The sequence below is a fragment of the Haliaeetus leucocephalus genome, unplaced genomic scaffold (assembly GCF_000737465.1).
Source record: "Haliaeetus leucocephalus isolate CR32 unplaced genomic scaffold, Haliaeetus_leucocephalus-4.0 Scaffold741, whole genome shotgun sequence".
Taxonomy (NCBI): Eukaryota; Metazoa; Chordata; class Aves; order Accipitriformes; family Accipitridae; genus Haliaeetus; species Haliaeetus leucocephalus.
The window spans coordinates 3,903,353-3,920,373 of record NW_010973177.1 but is presented as its reverse complement, the minus strand read 5'-3'; the positions used below and the strand labels follow the sequence as shown (position 1 = coordinate 3,920,373).

Genomic DNA, 17,021 nt, shown 5'->3' with positions numbered 1-17,021 from the left:
CAGGAGACTTACCTTGCCAGCCTGCAGAGCACACACATGCTTTAGTATCATTAAAGTTGCAGTGTCCTCTCTCGGGTGCCCCACAGTCATCTGTGCAGTACGGAATATCACAAGCTTCTCCCTTCCAATATTTGGCACATTCACATTCAAGAGCATTGCTGCTGTTATTGAGTTTGCACTCTCCTCGGCCGGAGCAATTATTGGGACACATATTGAAACTGCAAACATCAGGGAAAGAAGGTCCGTCAGTAATGAAACAGATTCCCAAGCCATACCTCTTATTAAGGAATACAAGAGTAAAGTTGAACAAAAGTTAATACAGCTGTTTGTTAACACACAAACCAACAAGAGCTGCTCATCTAGAATCTGATGTGACAGACCTGTAGAGATTTGTTGCCTACCATCTGCAGAGCTGCCTCACTTAATGAGTTAAATTTAGAACTCCTCTGAAAAATTATCAGTATGGTTTTTAGCCATTTGTAATGCAAATGAATTGCCTTAAAACACCCAACAGTAAGTGAAGAATTTAATCAGTGCTTAAGGCTTTTGTGGTGTCTGTGCAATTTATACTTAAACTACTCACAATTACATGCTATTCTGGGATCTGCTTACCAGAGGAACACACTTGAGATGAATCCCAAGCCAAAGATGTGCCTGTTTTGAATAAGTTCTGATTTTATAATATCTGCAACATAGCTGAGGCAAAACCAGATACGCCCTCGGTGAAGATCCTAATTCAGAGACCCTATTCATTTCCAAATTCCAGTTTTTGCCAGTGTATCAACCAGTATAACTCACAGATGGGCATTACTACCCAATATTCTCCCTGTCATGCGACAGGAGGAGTCACAGCCTCCAAGACCGTCATTTCACAAGTGTTTGTCAAGTATCTGTGTCCAGTAGTAACTATAAAGACTGATAAACTGAAAAGAAATAAATACACCCTTTTATCTACTCTCTGCAAAAATGTTAGGAGGAAACCTAAAGACCAGAACACACAGAAGAAACAAAACACAAACCAGTACTTGAAAACCGTTTGAAATGATCAAGAAAGTGAAGAGTTACAGAAATATTAAAATATCTCAAAGGAACTTAAAAACAGCAAGTTATACTTTAAGAGCAGGTCTCCGTTGTATTGCAATGGTGCAATACAGACAGCTGGCAGTAGATGGTGTCATGGTTTATGGTATCAGCCAGACTTTCAAAATGCTACTGCCTCAGCTGCTGTGTTTCAAGTAACTTTGCAAAGGCTCCTCATTTTCTTCTGGAGCTTTCAAGGGGTGCTGCATGTTCTGCGTTTTTCAAAGAATCCACTGCATATTTAAGTGCTTAATAAGGATGAAAGCACCAATACTGGTATTGAAAAACTAAGCACCTCGTTTTAAGGAAAATTCAATTTTTGCAAAAAGTCAGTTGTGACCAAGAATTTTCAGCTGATTTTTTTGAAAGAGAGGTGAAAACTTCTGCAAGGTACACCCAAATTAAAATCTCCCAGTGCAGCACAAACATAATATCTATCTGTGGGAGCAAAAAATTCAAAGCCCATGATCCCCACCAGAAGCAAGAAATTTCATATCTGCTAGTATGTCCACAATGAGATCGTTTACATCAAAACAAAACCTTTCTAAAAACAGTCCATGAATTAGGGAGTACCCTAGAATTATTTTTAAAAAGCTCACCAAATGAGGGCTAAATATCTGTTAGCGAACAGAAAGCACCCACCTATAATATTTAAAATACAAATGAAAGAACACAATAAAACCATTCCAGAGTATAAAGGACCCAGATTAAGCGATTCAATGCCAGGACTGAATAAGAAAGAGCATCCCAAAGAAAACTGCTTGAGGATCCTCAACAGTAGGTACAGGCCAGTGTCCCAAGTGAAACAAGTGTGCTTCTGCAAAAGTGTGTTTGTGCAGAAGTATCTCTGCAGAACGCGTAAGAGCACACACACGCACAAAATACATCAATTCTGGTTGATTGAATATGATCAAATAAATCTAGTAACATAAAAATAAATAATATTATGTCTTTTTGAGCAAATATTTGCCCACGCTTACAATTGACAACTGAAGTTAAATGTTGAGCACATTACAGTTATTAGCTGTTGCAAGGGTATAATAAAGATAAAAATCTAAATTCAAGTATCTACTCATAATTACATGCTTATGGCAATTGCTTATTTCAAGACAAAACTGAGAAAAGAGGAAACCTCCTTTTGCTCAACCTGCAACATCACTTTGGAATGGTACTACTTACTTATATGTGATGTTAAACCCTGTTAAATTATAGGCAGCATCGCTGAAGAAATGCAGAAGGGCATATCCAGAAGTAGCTACAACTTCTGGTACAGTTTCATTGCTATCTTTCTCAGGAACAATAAGACCACTGGAAAAGAAAAAAAACAAAACACCATTGTTAGAAGTTAAATAAAAGGGAGCAAAACAACAATAGTAAATGCATCAGTATTAATAAGACAACTGAAAATCCAGGCATTTATTTGCATTTATTTGAAGTATAATGAATTTGCATAAAGTAACAATATTCACAGAGCAGCATTATCAGATCGTTTTTCTTCAACACAACTCCTTAAATATTCAAAAGAAAATGTCTCCACATGGTGAGTATGCACACTCAGCCAACCCTCAGAACAACCCCATTCTCAATGGCATAAGAACCCTCAACACCCTCTCAGAAAGATAAAACCACATTCTTCAGGGATCAGTTTATTAAGCCCTCTTGCTTGGCTTAATCATCTGCAATATAGTGTCCATGTTACTGACCAAGAAGTGCAGACAAATCAGGATACTGAGGCTATCGAGAGTAGCATTGCTGCTGCCCTCACCATGCATGACTTTGGTCTACAAGAAGGAAGGGTGGCAGAAAGGAAGACAAACAGAAAATCCTGAAGTAATCAACTTGGCTCTTTGGAAAGATAAATGTATATTAAAAGTGTTTAACCCGAGTAAATCTGACGCTGTCTAGAATTCCAGTTATTATTACCAAAAGCCTACTTTCCCTCTCTTATAATTCTGCCATGATTTAAACAGGACCCATTCCTAAAACAAGGTGGCATATTTGAAAACAGAAATTAGAGTGTCCCAAAAAGCATAAAACCTGCTGTACCAAGCCAAACTAAAGGTCTGCCAAGCCCCGTATCTCCTCCTGACTATGGGCGACAGCAAATGCTTGGGAAAGACTATGACAACTAAAGCAAGTACAGAGCATTTTGGCAACGTATTATCCTGCTTCCAGAAACCCACGGTTCGGGTGCTTTGACCTGGAGAATGCACCCAAGTCAGCGCATTTAAATAAACCATTCATCCATGCTTCTATCCTATCCAATTCCTTTCTCAACCATCTATACCCTTTTCACCTGGAAAATCTGCAGCAGGGAGGACAATTTAACTCTGCAATGGTAGAGAAAGGACTTTGTACACTCGCTTTACATCTGCTGCCTGATCATCCACCGCTGCCTGTTGGGCTTTTCCTCTATGAGAAATAAGTACAATCACCCTTACTCACCACCTTCCTGCCATCCACTCTTTTATAAAGTTCCATCTGACTTACCACATCTGCATTTGTTGTCTTTTTTGTTCTAAAAGGCTGTCACACTCACTATTCCCACCTCATCCATTGGTTTGCACTTCTGGTCGCCTCTGGCTGTTTCTCTACACCCTTCCATGTTCTGTAAGATCCTCCAGCCTTTTAGTTTTCTAGGGCTAGCGGAGAGAAGCGAGGATGGTGGACAAGACTATTTACAGTATTCGAGACTGGACACAGTATAGATTTATAGAATGGTTTGCCAAAATAATTGGAGTAAGCTGATGAGGAGACTAAATGTCTCACCAAAAGAGTACCTACTACCTATTTACCTATTGCACAAAATAGTTTGTATCTGAAAGAGAATGTTTATTCTTCTTTTAACAGAAGTCTGACAACAACAAAACAAAAGTCAATTCCTCCCTCATACAAAAGACATAAGAGCAAGCATAAATTTGAAGTCTATCGAATTTATTTTTTTAAAAGCCTTCATCTAACCAAAGCGCATTGTCTGCTACCACCTGTTCATAGGCAGCTGTTATTTTCTTATACAGAACCATCTTTCCCCCAGCCTCAGCCCTATTTTCAAAGGCTAAGTTGCAGCTTTTTGAAGAGGAGAGACTCCAAAGCCCCGAGCAGAGCGTGTCGGGAAGGGAACCGAAGGCAGCTCCGGCCGCTCCGGGGCTGCAGGCAGGCGGCAGCTCTCCTGGGAAAGCAGCCGAGCCTGATTTCGTGCCCTGCGACTTCTGAATATCCAAGGGCACCATCGACTAAAAAGCAACAATGAAAAGAATTTTTCCCCCTGAAAAGAACTTACTTTTCCTCTTTTCAGATCTATGCAGAACAGAAAGCAAATGCATTTGAAGAGAGTTCCCCAGGACAGCATAAATGAGTTTCTAGACCCAAGGAAAACACTCACAGCTATCCACAGCAACCCATTCACATCGACTGTAAAGCACTTTTTTGTGACCTGAATTTTTCTGTCCCCGCAATACAATACAGTGGTGTGGTCAAAGAAGAACACAGACACCCAGTGAGTCTTTCCAACAACTTTTGCTGTAGAAATTGGGGCTATTTGCACTAGAAGTAACATATGAACATGTTACCTACAGTGGAGTAAGTCTGGAAACTGTACAATGGCCCTTCTTGCACAACATGTCTTATTGCGGACAAAAAGCTATCGTTCATTTTACCAACATGCCATAAAAAGGCAGTAACCTGATCCCATGTTTTGGCTAAACAGCTCCAGCACATTTGCAGGTATCTAGCTCGATAAATAGTTCCTTGTGAGAAAGCCAATTATTTTTTCCTCTTTCAGATATCAAGGATATGGGATCAAAAGGCAAAATTCGCTGCCTTTTTCTCCATGGCTAAGAAGTGCCTGTTTCGTTCTAAAATTTGAGACTTCTGAACTGAAGATCATCTTTCCCAAAAGACTGTCTCCCACAACACCAAAGAACAAAAAGGTCTAATAAACTTCTCCTTGATATTTGGTTCATAGTTCTCCTTTGTAATGCAAACTGTAGGACGGCACGTCTCTGCCACAGGAAAACAGGCGTCTGAATATAATTCAGGGGAAGGCAAACTACAGCCCAGGGACAAGAGAAAATTTCTTTGTTCTGGCTTATTCTTCTTCAGTCTTATTCTTGCAGCACTTACCATTAGTATTACAAGGCAACCTAACTGGAAGACCCTGGAGAGGGGAGAATAACAGCAGCAAAGAATAGAAGTACAGAGTGAATAGTGGTAGGGAAAGAAGACAAAAGTCCCCGCCCCAATAACCTTTCCTAATGAAAGGACTAGCACAGGACAATCATTTGTTTTCGCTTAGAAATCTTGATTTGGGGATTTGTTTGGGAAGAACGCTGGCACCTCCGTAGCGGATGCTCTCACCACATCTCCTGTTTGCTCCTTTCTTTCCATCCTTTTCTAACGACTCGTATGTAAATACACTAAAGAGGATGTTATCCCACCTACAGAAGTTTAAAACAGCCTGATGAAACTTAATAGATTGTCATTCTTTCAGAGAAAGCCATGAAGAGAACACAACAGAACAAAAACGATCAGGTCCTTGAAAGGTTGAACCTTGAAAGCCGAGAATAAATTAGTGTGTGCACAGCATCATTTTGAATAAACCACCACAAACAGATTTACATTACCTGCCATGAAAAAAAAAAAAAAATCCAATAGAATGAGAATGATAAAGGATTGTGCAAAACTTCCTATAAACTACAATCCAAAAATCTCTCAGAGACTCGACTCTGGCCAAGATTAGCCTACTTTACAATGTGCCGTTTCTTTTTTTTTTTTTTTTAAATTAGGTTTCAAAACATTTCACAATCATCACTACTCCAAAGCAAATAAATACTCCTACTCAGCTAAGCTGTCCAATGACACTGTTTCTAAGACCTTGAAAGGCAAACCTCTGTTTTGCCCTGAAAGAACTTCTATTTTCTGTGTACTGGATTTGTAGAGTCAGTAGCAGAGTGAAAAACAATATCCAGGAGATCCAACTTCTCTATTGCCCTGCACACACCGCCTGCCCCGCTCTCTCCCCTACACCATAGAGAAATGGGAATTATTCAAAATAGAGGGCATCTCCTCTATTACTTTTCCTTGATTTGCTATGCAAGCATCATGGTGATGCTTTTCTCCTGAGACACAACCTGCCAGCGTGGCAGAGATCAAAAGCGTAAGAAGCTCTACTGAGCAGAAAACAAGTCCAAAAGGAAGACGACAGGAGCCACGAAAGAGTGAAAATACAGAGTACAGATCACAGAGAAGTGAAAGGACAAAGGTGATACTGAAAAATCAGTAGTACATTGGCTTCTCAGTCTATCGAAATGCAACGCAAAACAGTTCTCTTCTAATTTTTAAATGCTTTGATCCACCTGGACACACATGTATGCAAAATGGCACCATTTCTCCCTTATTAAAAAACAGTCCATGCACCTCACCTATACTCACAACTACAAGAGTAAAAACAAACGAACCAAAACCAGAAATTACAAAAGACTAAAAATGAATCTGTGCCAAAAAATAAAAAAAGGGGGAGAGAAAATAAGGAGACATCTCCGATTTCTTTTCTTAAAGGAAAAGCTACAATTCTTGTGCAACAAGATGAATCCCAAATAGGGGCTTTTGAAGAAAAAGCAATTACAATGACACTTTTAAAAAAAAAACAAACAAACAAAACTCGTTACTGAGAGCTGACAACACTGCAAAGTACAATTTTTCTTGAAACCATCTTGCACTACAGACAGACCCAGCGGCTGCAGCACCAGGACGGGACAATCCTGCCTGCCCGCAGAGCCCTCCGGATCAAGGGGACTTGCCCCAAAACCTCCTCAGCTCTTCCTTCTGGAGATGGCAGAACTTAAGGACAAACCATAAACTTATTAAAATGTGTCTCATGAGCCATTCAGTCATTTTTAATGATTATGTCACCGGTGAGCATGACTCTAAAAGCCGTATTTCAAGAGAACACAGACTGAGAAGCCTCAAAAGAAATAACACCTTTTTTACCATTACAGTGAAGAAGTACTTTGGAAGTTAAAAAATTATTTTAGCATCTAGTCCCGGAAAGACAGACCATGCTATCAGCCATGGTGCAAATGCCTTTCCCTTTTTTAAAACCTAAAGACTGTTGTTATCATTCAACACCCATGAAGCTCGGGTACAGGATGTTAAGAAATATTAGTTGTTCAGCTTAAGTAAGTGAGTTTTAAAGGACATTTGAATTACTGGGGAAAAAAAAGTTACATTCTTCAGTCCACCAGAAACAGTTTAAGAAAAAAGAACCAAGAAAGTGAAGAACTGAAGAAACTTTCTGCTCTAAACTTCCTTTATAGACTTCGATTTAACTCAGAGGGGATTACACTTTTCAAAACCCTAAAATAGAAACTCTTTGTCCATCTTGTCAAATTGATTTGGTGTTTTTGAAGGGGTTTACAAGTTTAGTGAACAAAAGCAATTTTGATACAACGCAATTTACATTTCTCTAAGAAATCTGACTTTCTACCACAAAGACATTTTGATTAATCAATTCTCACGCAACCCAAGGATCAGCTGGCTCGCCGATGGGCTCATGGAGTAAATGTGAACAAGGGAACATCATTCAGCAGACACATTTCTAGCAAAATCCCAAATATATTTGCTCCTCACTTTACACCAATTTTTTTTTCTTTTTTTTTCCAATCAGTACTCTAGAAATTATTGTGGATGCAAACAAAACAAATACAGAAAAATAATAAATACTTAGAGGACAGGCTGCTAGGACAAAAAGTCAACTGGTCTCCTCTATGAACTGAGCGCAAGCATGATGACCGTATTGCAACACAGTCCAGCACAGGGTTGTAATATAATACATCCCCTACCTTAGGGAGCAGAATAAAAACTGATTTGGGAGGTGATGGTTGATGATGTGCCGAGTGCCAGCTCCATCAGAGGAGGGCAAGAACATCGATAAGGAAAAACCTGGTTACGCACACGAGCAAAGGACATCCAACTCATGCTTTGAAGCAAACAGAGCAATAAAACTTAAGTATTAACAGTCCCTTCTTCGTCTTTACGCAGAGCACGTACACCCGCAGTTTGTTCTCTGCCGATGGCGAGTACCGCTTCTTCCTCTAAGTCCGTGTAACGTCAGCTCTGAGTTGATTAGCTCCTCTGGATACTCTCGTAGCACAAATAGTACCGACTCAACATGGTTTGTACCTTTCCCGGTATAATTAATCCTCATTAGCAACCCCCCTGCTGTTATCAGCTGATCATTTCCTCTCAGCGATATAAGACAAGTCGATGATGAGGGGTAAAAGCAGGGTTTGCAGGTTAGTTCAGGAAGGGCACTGAGGACAACGCAGAAGAAAAAGAGCGAGCTTTTGCATGCGTCCATGGCAGCAACGTGGGTTACGATTTCTGGCAAAGAACTGAGGGAACAGAAGGAAAAAAATAGAAGGGGACAACCATATGACATACGAGGAGAGGCAGAAGCAGCGAGGTTTGTTTAGCCTGGAGGAGAGACGGCAGAAAATGGGGTGAAATCTAATCGCCGCCTTCGACTACCTAAGGAGAGATTACAGAGGAGATAGCACCAGAAGTTCACAGAAGAAGGACATGAGGCAACGGACACACGCTGCAGCAAAGGAAAGTCTCATTAGATATAGGATTCACTTTTTATTATTATTTAACACGAGGGTTGCCAAGCTCTTGACCACTGGCCCAGAGGATCACCAAGATCTCCACCCTTAAGAGAAACTCACAATTTGACTGGGCAAAGTCTTGAGCAAGGGCCTGTTCCCAGCCTGAAGCTGGTCCTGCTCTGAGCGATGGATCAGACCAGGGTCCCTTCCAACCCACCTCACCCCGCGTTCTGTGCCTAGACTCAAATTTGGGTGTAGAAGCCCCGTATTTGCCCGCACGTAACGAAAGGAAGGTGAGCTGCTCTTGTTTTCCCGAGGGGACGGGAGCTCACGTGGAGGCACCAGCTCAGCCAGTGACCGTGGGGCAGCCGCTGCCATCTGTCAGCGCTACCAGTGCAACCATCCATCTGGCACCTGATAGCAACTGGGAGGTTGTTCCTGAGCCCTCTCACCCTCCCAACGCCGAGAGCGGAGCCGCGGCCAGAGGTCTTGCGCAAGAACGATCGGTTTTGAAGAGGAAAACAGCCCCCGCCGGCCGGCGGAAAATGAAAATAAAGGTGCAAAAGCAGCTCCAGTAAATGTTTAACGGGGAGTAAAGTTAAAAACAAAGCCAACAAAGTTCACAGATGAGTGTATTTATCTGCTTCAGATTTCTCGATTCTGTGCAGACGGACACGCTGGGTTTCTGTTTCCTCCATGTTCTTATATTGCATTTTTGAAGCAGCACATTTACACAGTCTCATGTTGCCTATGATCACAAATAGAAACCGGCAAAAATATTTGTAAACCTGCTCATTAGAAAAAAAGCTTAACGTACAGGACCGGACTGCCCAGGGGGCACTCAGGCTATAAGAAGTTTAGTCAACGGTTTATGCAGACACTTGCACTGTGTAAATGTTTGCATTATGCAAATATTTATTGCAGTTAAAAATTGATAAAACCAATTTAAAGTTCAATTTAAAGTCCAGTGCTGAGGGTTTCCAAGATAATCTTATATTCAGAGTAAATACCGCATTGTGAAAAAACATAAGTGAGCATCAGAAGGTCAAGAAAACAAAATGAGAGCAGGGAAGGAAGTGAGGGCTCAGACAACTGCTGTAAAAAGTCAGGGAGGTAACAAAAAACCAGCTTTAGAGAGGGAGGAATTTACAGTGTTTACCAACAAACTCTGAAAGTTTACAGTGTCCAACTGTACAAAGCTCAATCTTGCAAATCCACTGGCACAGTGCAAAAATAGTGAAGAGTGCAATAGGGTTACAGTTAATATTAAAATTTAACATAAGCCAAGAAAAGAGATAAAATATGAACACTGCTCTTGAAAAATTCTAGTGCATTTATTTCGGTATCAGGGAAACGTATTTTTCAACAGATGCTTTTTTGCACTTCATCAAAATTAGGAGCATCTGCTATTTCCTGAACTTGGTTTACTGAACAACACAGCTCATTACTAATGAAGATGAAATTCAAATGTCATCTAAAGAAGCAATTAAAAAAATAATTGAATTTTTTCCTACCTCAAAAATGTTATTGTATTAAGCTCACGCTTGCCTGTCCTCAGGCACAGGCTTCCTAGTGATTTACAGATGATTTTTAAAGTCTGAACCATAATTGTTAATGCTGTGAACTACTTATAACCTCAATTTAAAAAGCCTATTAATTTTTGGAAAACGCACAAGAAACTGCAGGCACAAATCATGATCATTTCACCTTTTCAACAGCATACTAAAAATTAGCTCGATTAGAGCAAAATGACTATGAGTCAAGATGACACTTCTTCCTCTTCCTGCATATCAATTCACGAGAGCACTTCCAGGGTTTCGGAGGTTTTCAGAAGAGAGAAGGTTTCTTCTTCTTCCTCAGATGTGGTGAGAATAACATAATTATTCGTGTGGCCTGTTTTGACCTCAGGTTAGTCTGAAGGTTTACAGGAAGCATTCTTTCACTACAAAACAACTCTGCATTTTCAGCTGAAGACCAAAGAAAACGTGATGTTTTTAATTTTTATCATCAACTTTTTGTTCCTATGCTGATCTCCTCTCACAGAGATTAGAAGGATTTTTTAGAACAAACATGAAGTATTTTTAGAACTTCATTTCACAAATGAAATGAAGCACAGCAGAAGGTTAATTCTGGAAATAGTTAATCAGCCACTTGGAACAAGCAGAGTCCAAAGGGAACCATTATTTTTTTCACACCCAACTTGGGATTATTTTTCTAATTTCAGCTAAAAGAATAGAAAACATAAGGTGGTGCTTGTCACTGCAAGACTAAAGTACATAAATGCACAAGTTATATTTATGTCTCTTCGTGAAATGTCGACTGTTAACCAGCATCCACAAATTAGTCTCTCACCACAGACAGATGAGCCAAATACCAGTCATCCATCAGAAGAACAGATATCTTTACACATGTTTTTACAAGGTTGTCTGACCCATCGTTGTTGTTTCTGAACGTGTTCCAAAGTTTAAAATTTTAAAGTTTCAGGATATACATAGTTCTACGAGACCTGTATGTCTGCAACGTTGATTAATTGGCTTTTGCCTTCTGTCAGCATTGACATGCTATGAGTTAAACTTAAGTCATGTTCAAACCTGATAAATGGGGCAGTATTCTACTTTAGAAGGAGCCTGCATACCAAATCATCTCAAGCTCAACCAGATGACAATAATTTTTTTGTCTCTTAGATAATCAGGATTTGGAAATGAAAACATAATACTTACATGCTACAGTGTAGTAACATGATCTGTTCATTGTAAAAGCAAAAACAACTCCTTAATTGTTTATGCTGACGCTGACTGCACAAAAGGACACTTGCTGTATGTGCTGTATTTTCAGTATTACATCTTTAGAGTACTGGAACATATTTATACTGCTAGAAGCCACATTTGATTCAGGGTCCAAGCTGAAGAAACATCATTGTGTACAGTTAGACTCTTACCAAGGGGAACTTACCTAAAAGCTGCCAGTAAGGGAGCGTAAATTGAATCTCCGTCATACACATACAAGTGGTCCCAACTGCACTCTGTTGCAAAGTGATTGAATCGAAGCCTGAGGATTGTGTTTGGCCTGTAAAAAAATAACAATAAATAAAAGATTTGTAATTAGCCACTCGACACAGATGGCAAAGTCCCTCCAACTCGCTCCTCCAGCGTGAAGCTCCTCACAAGACTAAAACTGAGTGACTTACTGTAACCAGAGATGCATCAAACACGCTGTGGCTTTCTTTTTTAGTGCGCACGTTCCCCTGGTATTAAGCAACAGATTCTTTATGGTCAGAAAAACTGTGTCCTTAAACCTTTCCCCACCACCAACAGCAGAAATTGAAGAGCAAGCACTGTCAGCCCTCTGCTCTTTACCAGTACTGACTCCCCTAATGACAGGGCTTTGCAGGGGTAAGAACAGAAAATCTACATGGACAATACATTCACATGCATATGTGGCACTTTGGGACATGGTTTAGTGGTGGACTTGGCAGCCATCAGGTTTGCAGTTGGACTCCATGATCTTAACGGTCTTTTCCAACCAAAATGATTCTACGATTCTATGAAGAATCACAGCCACCATCAGGGAACTAACCAGAGCTATTTTTCTTGTTCAAGAGATTTTCTGCACATTGATGATTGCGATGACCTGAGATTACTGACTTGCCCAAAAGCTGGCAGAAATCCTTCTGTTACTTTATGACTTGCGCAGTACTTCAGGATGGCCCTCCTGCGGGAAGCCCCTCCAAACTGGAAACTGGGATTATGCCTCAATGGATGCTAACTAAAGAAATTCTCAGCCTTGCTCACCACCTTCTGGGAGCTGGAGAAAACGGGTCAAGAAAATGCAGAAGAGACCCATCTTCTACAGGATGGGAGGCCCTGGGGCTTTACTTTTTGCCAAAAGGCAGGTCTTTGGTTATTATTTGGACTCTCAAGATGTAGTAACCACTCACTGCCCCTCATTTCTTACTAATGCTAACCAGGTTGCTTGACTTTCTTCTGGAGACGCGTTACAAACAATACTGGGACCAGTTGAGAATGAAAGAGCTGAAATCCTGGGAAAAGACTTGCTGCCTTCCCCCTGAATGTAGCGGACCCAGCACAGCCCTATGTTAACACCACCGCTCAAGAAGAGTCTACTCTGTTGACTTACTAAGTCAAGAGAAGACCAGCAAGGGGTCTCATCTTCTGAGATGTATCAGCAGGAAAAAGGTTTTATTTCGTTCATGTGGGGATGGAAACAGTAGTTCAGACACCAAAACACATCAGTATTTCTTTCCCTCCATACACAAAAGATGCCCACTAAGCCATAACCAAATAACATGCATTTAGATACCATTAGTTTCATGGCTAATATGCAAAGATGCATCTAAAGAGAATGACACAGAAGCCACAGCAGACACCTAATTTAGGGCTCAGCTCAAGGAGGGTGAAAACACCACTAACATTATGCTTGGACCCCGAGATAAAAAGAAAATGAATCTATAGTAGCACTGCTTTTTCCTACCCACAGCTTTAGCTGTTGAAATAAGAGATGCAAGTGATTAGGATCTCTTCAACAGCATTGCCCTTGGGTTCAGATGAAATCCTTGTTCATCCTAATCAAATAAATTAATAAAATGTCAGCTTGCCATCGAGTCCTTCCTTCCTTCCTTCCCACAGAAGGGGAATTCTTTAGGGAGTTATTCTGCAAAAGAATAATTTTTGATCGGCAGAATGATCTACTCCAGACCTTTGCAAAAAGAGCAGCAGGTGTAACTCAAGGATAATGTCTTGCTTAAAGAAAAGGTACAAAGAACACTCATTGTTTCAAAACTGAGCAGCCTATTAAATTGTAGGGGGCTTGCTTCTATTTTAACTGACTGACAGCTGTAGAGCAGAAAGAAACACTTAATCAATAAAAGCTTTAGACCAAGAACAAAAAGAAAGATACTATCTTTGCTACAGCTAACAACTCATTAACCGACAGCACTCATTTGCAGAATTGCAGGGCACATGGTTACAGGCTCTGCCTCAGATGGGCATCCCCAGGCTGGATGGATCTCATCTGCCTTGTCTCATGTTCCTGGGGAAAAATGAAAAGGACAACCACATGATGAGGACACAGAACAGACACCAGCCAGGAATGATGCAAAAAGGAAATGAGCACAGTAAGGATCACATGGCTTATTTTACCTCTGAATTTATCTAGCATCTTCAATTGCACATTTGGATTGTACCTTTACTTGCTAACCTCAAAAGCCGTCCACGTACCAATATGCTAGCAGCAAGGTGAGGACACTCAGCAGAATTTAACAGCTTTGCAGATGCTGTTTTCCAAGCCCAGATCTCTCTGGGAATTTCACATTTGGCAGAGAGCTTGGGGTATTTTCACAAGGGTGCATATTTCAGCTGTTGTAATCAGCATGATTCTCTCCTTTCTGTTTACCACCATCCTCTGACAGCAGGGTACAAACAATCAGAAGCAGGAAAAAGACATCAACTTAAGTGCCTGGCTATGAAAGGAGGAACATTTTTGTACACCTCTTTACAGCAAGTAAGATCTCACTTCAAACCCCATGAAGTGGTAGTTCCCTAGGAAGCCTCTCAGTACTAGCAAAGGCTGAAGGAGCAGTCACGGTGACGTTATCGGGGACCCATGAGCAGCACTTCACTTCTGATAAAAACATGAGTCACGTTATCCTTTAGGAAAAAAAAGCTATGAAGGTTAAGCTGACTGTACTAGAATTGCTGAGGGTGGTTTGTCTGTAATGACATCCTTGCAAAACATTTTTTTAATTATTTGTAGTTCCAAACTGGCTGCAGTTGTATTTTTATTACCTACAAAAATTAAGAGGTGTTGCTACTGACAGCATCTAACTTTTGATCTTAACCACATTAAAGAACTGGGCTCCTTATATAGTTAATAGTGAGTGGTAGGCTCCCAATTTCAGTGATCTACATGGCTCTCTGGAACAGCTTAGTCTTCACCTTTGAACATCTTGGGAGCTTAGGTATTTGAATTACTCATCCAAAATAAATGTCTGAAGTAGATGAAGTGAATACCAATTCCCCCCACCCATCAGACCTCCCAAACACAGAAAGAAGACTAAAGAAGAAAGTATACCCTGGCCTTTTAGTAAGTTCTGATCCTCCAAGATGCCAAGAGACCTCAAGCTTAAAAGCGTTCAATACAAGTGAAATCATGCATGCTCTCACATGACTTGTTCCTATCCACAAACCTCTCTACTTCCAGTTTCAGGGAACAGTATGGAATGTTACTTAATGCACAGCTGTTAACACAGAGCATCATAATTGACCACACAAAGTTTTAGAGACTAAACAAATTCATTTTACAGTCCTGGTGACAGCTTGGTACTATGAAAAACGTATTTCAACAAGTCAGAGTCTCTGAACTGCTGTAGCAGCAACAAGTGCTGCCCTATCTAGTTTTAAGAGTAGCAAAAAAAGAATCATGAGATCAAAAAATACTCAATGCAGATAAACCTCACCTAAAAGTTACTATAAGCAACACTAAAACCCAAGATGTTTACTACACTTACCTTCCTTCAATGAGCCAGGTGCATTTTGTTTTGTATTTGTAATTTCCAGGCCCATCCGTTACATACCCCGAAGGCCCAGTGAGTCTGTTAAAAAAAAAAAAAAAAAAAGACAAGCATTAGTCTCCAATGATATTAAATATTCACAAATGATTTCCTAAATTTAGAAGATCCATCATTAGATCTTCATTTACTTAAGAGCCACTACAAACAAACCAACAACAGTGCAACACAAAACAATGGGGCAATTGGGATTCTCCTGTTAAAACTCTCTGTACATGCTTTCTGATGATTGTCCTTACAGAACGACAGATGAGAGTGATGGTTTCTCATCAGACTGATGGTATTGTCTCAAATCAGCCCCCCAGGGGAAAAAAAAAAAAAAAAAAAAGACCTTCCTCCACAAACAAAGACTAATACACAGACTAATACCAACCAGCCAGCAAAAGGAATTCCCTAACAGAAAACCTAAAGTTACTCCTACCATATTTATTTAGACAAACTACACAATTCTTGCAAGGAGTTCAGATGAAGTCCATGGCACAACCTCTTGCCCATTCTGCATCTGACTCTTCACAAGGTCCTTGATGACCTCCCGAACGGAGGACCGATCCCCATAACCCTCTAGTGCAAAATAAGACCTTAATTCCTCAGGCATCAAGGGCTGCATAACTCAGAACGATGTCAGAGCATGGCAGTTCCAGGCATCCCCGACCTTCGGTAGCATGTTCCCATCCCCACGTCACCCCCTATTAAGTCACTGAAGTCAAAAAGCCGAGTGGTCCCCTCCGCCAGGGCAGCGCCAGGACTGTCCTACGAACATCCCTTCCCCTCCGCACCTACCAACAGGAGGTGACAACTGGACGGTAGCAAGAGGCTTTGGAGGAGGATCTAAAAGCAGAAAGTACAGTTGGAATCGTTCATCCCAGGACACTCAATGAACGCCAGTATTTAAAACCTGCTGGAGCGGGTCCAGAGGAGGGACACGAAGATGATCAGAGGGCTGGAACACCTCTGCTGTAAGGACAGGCTGAGAGAGTTGGGGTTGTTCAGCCTGGAGAAGAGAAGGCTCCGGGGAACCCTTACAGCAGCCTGCCAGTACCTAAACGTGACCTACGGGAAAGCTGGAGAGGGACTTTCTACAAGGGCATGTACTGATAGGACAAGGGGTAATGGCTTTAAACTGCAAGAGGGTAGATTTACATTAGATGTAAGGAAGAAGTTCTTCTCTGTGAGGGTGGTGGGACACTGGAGCAGGTTGCCCAGAGAGGCTGTGGAAGCCCCATCCCTGGAAGTGTTTTGGATGGGGCTTTGAGCAACCTGATCGAGTTGAAGATGTCCCTGCCCATGGCAGGGGGGTTGCAACAAGATGACCTTTAAAAGGTCCCTTCCAACCCAAACCATTCTGTGATTGTGTGAAACCCAGTCTGGAGCTCAGAGGGGTGTTTTGATGAAAAGTTCAGAACAGATTTCAGAACTACGCTTAACCCTTTGTTGCAGTACAAAGGAAATTGATATTCATGCTCATTACCTGCAGTTCTCAGTACTTGAAATGAGCATGAATACAGGTACTGGAAAGAGTGAGCAAAGCTGTGCAAAACCTACTTTCACATTTCTATTACTCCTACACAAAATGTGACAACCAAACACATCCACGCTGTAAGAGAAAATGAAGGTAGCAATCTAGTGGCTGCAGCTGTAACTCCTCCTTCCATAGATTTTAACAAGGTATGTTTTCTTCAAAGACCACGGACAACAGAGAAGACAGTTACACTTCATCAAGGCTGAGGGAGACAGATCTAGGAAGAGTTTGG

At 41.0% G+C, this 17,021-nt stretch overlaps 1 protein-coding gene across 1 annotated transcript in view; it reads right to left on the bottom strand.

Annotated features, from left to right (window-relative positions):
• ATRN (attractin) overlaps positions 1-15,865 on the bottom strand; it is a 120,091-nt gene extending 104,226 nt beyond the window's left edge. Inside the window, exons 1-5 of the mRNA XM_010580827.1 lie at positions 15,762-15,865; positions 15,211-15,294; positions 11,637-11,750; positions 2,260-2,388; positions 13-218 (exon numbers count right to left, since the gene is read on the bottom strand). Of these exons, the coding sequence (XP_010579129.1) occupies positions 13-218; positions 2,260-2,388; positions 11,637-11,750; positions 15,211-15,294; positions 15,762-15,865 (637 nt within the window). The remainder of the gene's footprint in view (positions 1-12; positions 219-2,259; positions 2,389-11,636; positions 11,751-15,210; positions 15,295-15,761) is intronic.
• Positions 15,866-17,021: the final 1,156 nt, after the last annotated feature.